General features: G+C 27.6%; 1 protein-coding gene across 1 annotated transcript; it reads left to right on the top strand.

Moving 5' to 3' along the window:
• The first annotated feature begins 260 nt into the window (after positions 1-260).
• On the top strand, positions 261-1,181 carry LOC107921752 (proline-rich receptor-like protein kinase PERK2). Its single transcript, XM_016851568.2, has one exon. It carries the CDS (start codon positions 564-566, stop codon positions 996-998), a length of 435 nt encoding a protein of 144 aa, XP_016707057.2. The 5' UTR covers positions 261-563; the 3' UTR covers positions 999-1,181.
• The last annotated feature ends 6,008 nt before the right edge of the window (positions 1,182-7,189 follow it).

Raw genomic sequence — 7,189 nt, 5'->3', positions numbered from 1 at the left:
ATAAAAATTAGATGCACAAATAAAAAAAAGACATGCTATAATATGATATCGTGCTAATAAATTAAATACAAAATAAAGAAAAATATGATATGATATACATTAATTATGCAAGATTTCGTATTAATAAATACCAATTAATTATTGAAATACATAGGTTTATACACTATTTAGAAATTAATGATGACCGGGGAAAGTGTATATAATGGGTCCCTTCATTTTTGGATCATGCATAATTTCCACATGCAACGGGATTCCCTTGTGAAACAAGGCAACGAGACTCCTTTACTGGAAAACAAAAAAGATTAAAAAACAGAAAAGTGCCCTTAAAAACACGTCTCGATAGCCCTCTAAAACTCATTCTTTCGTAGAGCCCAATTTCATCAAAATCAATTTCACTTTTTAGTCTTTCAAAGTCTTTGATGTACCAAATTACGTAACATCACCGCTAGTTCTTCCAAACTTTTTCTTTATTTCCACCACATCTTCCACAAATTAAAAAGATCGATCCTCTTCATTCATTTTAGCTAAAAGCTTTGGGAGTTCCATCAGCAGGATTTGGCAGCATGTCGATGAAAACACACCGTTGGATCAATCCTCACCAAATTCTATCATCACTAACCATTTTCTTTGCCATCACCATCTTTGTATATCCCATCAACGGGATGGAATCAAGGAGGCTTGATGACAGCACTGTTCCAGGTGGTCAAGGCGTCAAGTGTACCCCATCATGTATACAAAGTCCTCCACCACCCTCACTGCCGCCACCATGCCCTCCACCACCATCACCCCCAGCACTGCCTCCACCTACACCAAAAAAGCCGCCAACCCAATACTGTCCACCACCGCCAATACCGCCTAGTCCACCATCCTTTATATACATACCCGGTTCACCAGGGAATTTGTACTCGATTGACCAAAATTTCGGCGGTGCAAACCGGAATGTCGCTGTGGGGTTATTGGGTCTGGTTTGTGGATTATCTCTCCTGTTCGCTTTTTAAAGTTTGTAAGGTCCTAGGATCTTGTACAACAAGTTGGATATAGTAAGTACAAATTCCTTTTCTTAGGACAAGAATATAATTTTGTCCAAACAGAAAGTTTTAGGACCTACAATAGTTATTGAACTTGCTGTTTCATGATATTGTTCAATGATAAAAGTTCGGAAAATTAGCTTTACCTATAAATTACCTGATTTTGAATGGCTGTTCATTTTTCTGGTTCGATAAACGTCTTCTTACTTAGTATATTTAAGTTTGGTTGATTAATAGTTTTTTTATAAGAGAAACGAGATTATTAGTGAGATTTGAATAGGTGATGGGATTCCGAGCAAAGCAGTCCAGCAGGCAGCGGTTGCCGTTCAGAAATAAATTAAGAGGAAAAAAAGGAACCAATTTAGGCCCAGTGTTAGTTGGGCGGTGACGACGCTCTTACGTTGGTGTTTAGTTGGACACATGAGGCCTGTGGTAGCCAACTGCTCTTATTTCATGGACTCCTACTTCTATTCTATTTTGCAGCCATTTTTCACTATCAAAATCAAGCATTTAGGGTGAGTTTGGATAAGCGGTGTGTTTACTTGTGGTTAGTGTAAAAACAGCGGTGGTGGTAAGATTAGATACTATAGTGATACTGTAACGTGAGAGAAAAAGTAAGCTAAACGCACCGCACCGCACCCAATCGCAATTCAAACCCACCCTTACTTACCTTTGAAGTTTGTATTGTTTGATGGTTTTTTTAAATTTCATTTGTTTTGGAGGGAATAATTTAATTTAATTTTGTATACATAAAAAATTATCAATAGATCTAGTCCGATAATCTATAATAAATAACTATATTTATTTAGTAATCTTAATTTAATATATTTATGTGTTTAAATTTAATTTTACTTATATTTTAATCTAAATCTTTTATTTAATATTGTAAATATTTAATGTGTTATTATTAATTAGTTTTGAATAATATATTTCATTATTTATTATATTGTTTTTCAAACACAAATCCATATTCTAAATATATGTTTTCCACAAATATACGTGTATAATAAAGTTTCTAATTTTAAAAATCTATTGAATAGATATTCTTCAAAGTTGAGCTACTCGAAAGTATTTAGATATAAACACTAAAATTAAAATGAAATTGTGATAAAAGAATAAATTTATGAATATTAAACTATTTAAAAACTAAAATATCATTTTTATATAATAGTTATGATTTAGAAAAAAGAGTAAATACCTATATCTTTAATTTTAGATATATTATTCATAAAAAACCATAAATTTATATTTTCTGAAAACTTCTATTTCAAAGAATAAAATGAAAAAGTGAAAGAGAAAAGTAAAGCAAAAGACAAGATTATAACCATATGATTGATTTGATGATGAAAATGTATCAGAAAGAGATCAATGTTGATTTCGACACCAAATTACGGGTCCCGCTTTTTGTACGCTAAATTTGTTACGTTACACGTCATCATGTACCATACTAGGCTATGCATAGCTCTTGATTTTCTTTTGGTTAAATTACACCTAAAGTCAGTAAACTATTACTAAATTTACGTTTAGTTACTCAATTATAAAAAATTACAAAATAATTATTAAATTATTTAAAATTTTTATTTAAATCATTGGGTTATTAAAATCGCTATTGTATGGTCTTCTTTGTTTATATTACTTGCACCAATTGAAAGCTCTCATTCTCATTTCTCTTCTACAATTTGGTTTTTTTTCTTTCATAAAATAGTTTTGAATATCACAAATCCTTGAACCAAGATCCAAACATAAGATATATTTTTCTACTCGTCAATGGGTACTGATCCACCATAATGATTGTCGAATTGTCGCTTCAAGTTTGCTAGTCAGGCTTTTTATTTTTTAAAAAATTAACAAATAAGTGATTAAATAAAAAATTTTGAATAGTTCAGTGACTTAAATTAAAACTATCGAATAGTTGGTGGCCCTTTTATAATTTTTTGAAGTGGAGTGACCAAAAAATAAGCTTACTAATAATTTAGTGACCTTGAATGCAATTTATCCTTTTTTATTTTATTGTAATTTTTTTTATTTTTTTAACGTAATTTAAACATCTACATTCTTAATGGTTGTTTGGTAAAAGTAATATTTTATTACTGATAACAAAAATATCTTTTTAGGGTATTTAACATATTATTAATAATATTCATTTTTTATCGGTAAATATTAGTTATAGTGGTAAGATACATTGCATTCTCAAGAGAGAACGCAAATTCGAATCTTAGAAATGATATTGTTGAAAGCAAGAACCACAAATCTCCAAAAGAATTAGTCTTCTAAACTATAAAATGGACATAGAGGATATATTATTTATACCAAAAAATAGGGAAGGAGATCAATTTATACAGTGTAAAAAGTAAATTAATTTTACACACATTCGTAATTATTTATATGATTAATATTTTAATGATCCAACTATTGAATTTATTAATATAATTATACTTGTCATGCATGTAAATTTTCGAATCAATCCAATATCTCTATCATATCGATCTAAAATAATCTATATATTAATATATTTTCGACAGTTGAATTTTTTTTACATAAGACAAAGGGATAAAAATTTTAAATTTATATCAAATTTGACATGCGTGATCTACATGAATAGACTATGAAATATAACAGTTGTATCATTAAAATATTAATCATATAAATAATTATAAAAGTGTATAAAATTACTTTACTTTTTATACTGTGTAAGTGGATCCCTCTCAAAAAATTAATGCTAATTTTTTATTTTGGTTTAGTTGATTAAGATGCAATTTTTTTGTTTAATTTAATGAATTTCAAAAAGTCTAAGTGAATATAAAAAAATTAATGATATTTATTATTGAATTATCTTTAAAGTAATTTATAATAACAATAAATTAGCTTGAAAAAATATAATAAACCCAAAATGTAACATATATTTATATATAGTTATGATTACAATTTATTAATAAAATATCTCGTGGGACTTCCTGCATTCATTATAGTTTGTTATATACGCATAATGATTATAAAAGAAAATTATTTTAACTATCTATTTAATTTTTTTTTCTCTTTATAATCTTTAAATTTGTGTTTTATCCAATCACCTTAAAATTAAAGAAAAAATTAACGATTTCAACTTTGTTGACGTTGCATACATGTGAATTGTCACATAGATGGTACACTAATATTTAATTAATTTTTTTAAAATTTAAAAAGTTACAAAACTAATTTTTAAATTAAAAATCATTAAAGTTATAAAAAAAATATTTTTTAAAAAATAATTAAATGCTGATGTATCATCTACGTGATAATTCACTTGTATACCACGTTAGCAAAATTAACAAACATTATATTTTCCATCTATTTTAAGATGATTTAACAAAAAAATATAAGTTCAAGGACTAAAAGAGGAAAACAATTAAATAGAGGGCTAAAATAATTTTTTGTAAAGTTGGAAGGCCAAAAAAATGCCTATTATATATCTCAATAAAAGTGAAAAATCACACAAAGTACGGGACTTTACCCCTAAATACAAATCAAATCATTAAAAAACTGAAAAAGAAGCGCTTTTAAGTTGCACAATCACTATACGACATTTTGCCTTCTGTAGGGAAAATTTATAATCAATGGTCAAATTTTTTTTTAACAATCTAATTATAAGTTCTTATCATATTTGCTCTTTTTGACACAATGTCTAGAACTACCCATAGCTCCTTTTCAACCCATAAATAGGAGGATAATGCACTTCAGTGCACTCAAACCCACATCTTCTTACATTGACAATAATACCTATGTCAATTCAGCTAAGATTCCATCTCCCAAATTCTATCATTCACATATGGAGGGAAGATGATATTTTGTAATTGTGGATATTTTCCATTTAGGCCCCTTAGCTTTAAATTTTGTTTTAATTCCATCATTAATTCACAATTTTAATCTTTTCTTGATTTAGTCCTTTTCCTTAATATTTTTAAATTTAGTTTATATCTTATGTGGATTTTTTAAATATTAATGTCTTTCCATGTATATGGTCAATATTCAATTTGTTGTATAATAATTATAGTCGTGTCTAATTATATGTCTCTTTTAATATAGATTAGTTTCTAATGTCACATGTATTGCAAGTGATTTTGTGCATTTAATTTTTAATTAGTTTTTTAAATAATTTATTTTAAATTATTGTTACGTATAGTAAACTATAATATTAATTTGAAAAGAAAAAGGTAAAGTAACATGCAACAATCATAATAATAGTTCACGACAATTATGAAAAATGTTTAAACTAAATTAATAAATGTATTTAGTAATAGAGATAAAAGATAATTGATGGAATTTTACTTTCATTTCAAAACAAACCCACAAAATATTTTTCACCTACATCAAACAAATAACAAATAGATAAAAAAAAAAGAATTTGTTTTAAGAGTATTTCCCACAGTATAAACAACTTTAAAAAAATTACAAAAATCATAATATTATATTATCTTATCATCAATTAAAATAATCTTTGATCACTCTCTGGTAAACATGATCATGGCTCGGGCCGAGCCTGCTTGCATTAATTTTTTTTTACATAAATGTTTCTCAACAAATTGAAAATATATTAAAAAAAAGTCTTTATACTTAAATAACATTAAGATAATTGCAAGTTAGCAAGCAAATGCCTCTAAAGTAGTAACAAAATTAACAATAAAACAAGAGTTATACAATATTTAAATAATAACAACAAAATAGTAGCAATCTAATAGCGAAATGACAGCAAAATAACAACAAAATCGCAACGAGATGACATAAAAAAAGGGCAACGAAACAAAATTAAATACAATAGAAAAATAACAGTGAAAAAATACTAAAAATAACAACTATATATAACAAGCTATAAACAACAAATATATATAGCACCAAAAACTACATATTTAATTTTATAATAAAATATAAATCATAAACTAAATTAAATTGTCAACAATTAGGAAGGTAACCTAGAAAGCATTCGAAGAATCATCACCCTCATTATTCGCTCAATCCATTCCTAATATGAAATAAGAATAAATAATTAGATAATCAAATTGATGAAATGATATAAAATTATAACAACAAAACAAGAATAATAATTATTCATTGAAAATCCTTTAGCTTGCATCCAGCAATCAAAGCAAACAACGACTTGAATTGTTTTTTGTTTAAGTGAACTCTTCAAAAGTGTGATAACTTTCTTCCTTATGCTAAAAGCAGACTCAAAAGCTACAATCGATATTGGAATTGTGAAAAGATCATGAGCTAATAATGAAAGCTGATGATATCGAATTGAACTTTTGCTCCAATAATTCAATAAATCTATTTTACTATTCAACTCAAGCTATGGTTCTTTCAAATAAAGGTCCGCAAATTTCCCCTGAAACTAGACTCATATATCTTCTCACCATAAAATTTTTAGAATTTTTGGTTTATCCAGTAAGTACAGTTTATTCTTTAAAATTTCCCCTACTCTGCTATTTGGCAGTTTCGACCTTTTTGTACTAAAAATTAATTATCTTCTTGTACAGATTTTGGATGATGTTCTCGTTTGTATATCTTGAAAATAGACTCATTCAAGATTTTAAAAATATAAAATATAAACCATAATTATTTTTATACAATTTTTAATAATTTTTGGAAGTAAGAATAGGGGATTCTGAAATATTCTAACCCTGTCTCACAGAAATTCCATTATCTCATAATATAAAATTCTTTTTCTTTCTCTGTTTCTCTATGAGAAACTAAACTCAAATATCTTTAATCCTATATTTTTTTCACCCTCTAACTCGATTCTCATGATTTATGGTGATTTTTTTTTAAAATAGCCTATTGTCAATGTCCAAACAACAAGTAATATCAGCTTTTCGTCGAATCCCTTATTTTTGTGTTTCAAGTACACACCTGATATCAATTGATGCTACAACTATCCCCGAGCACTCCAGAACCTATAATTGACCAATTACACTCAATTTATCACTTAATCGATCGAACTAAAACTAAATCTGAAATGAGAAACGCATCCCTTAAGCGATGAAAAGCTTACCCCAACACCTCAAAACAGTTGGTTACGCAATAGCACGATGAGACCCCTAATCCATGCGAGTTGCTGCTGCCAAATGCCAAAAACCCCTAAATCAAAGTTGTAAAAAAAAATGGTAAGTTAAAGAGAGAAAAAACTC

The sequence above is a fragment of the Gossypium hirsutum genome, chromosome D01 (assembly GCF_007990345.1).
Source record: "Gossypium hirsutum isolate 1008001.06 chromosome D01, Gossypium_hirsutum_v2.1, whole genome shotgun sequence".
NCBI classification, from domain to species: domain Eukaryota; kingdom Viridiplantae; phylum Streptophyta; class Magnoliopsida; order Malvales; family Malvaceae; genus Gossypium; species Gossypium hirsutum.
Note: the sequence above shows the minus strand (reverse complement) of the source record. Positions and strands in the feature narration are given on the sequence as shown.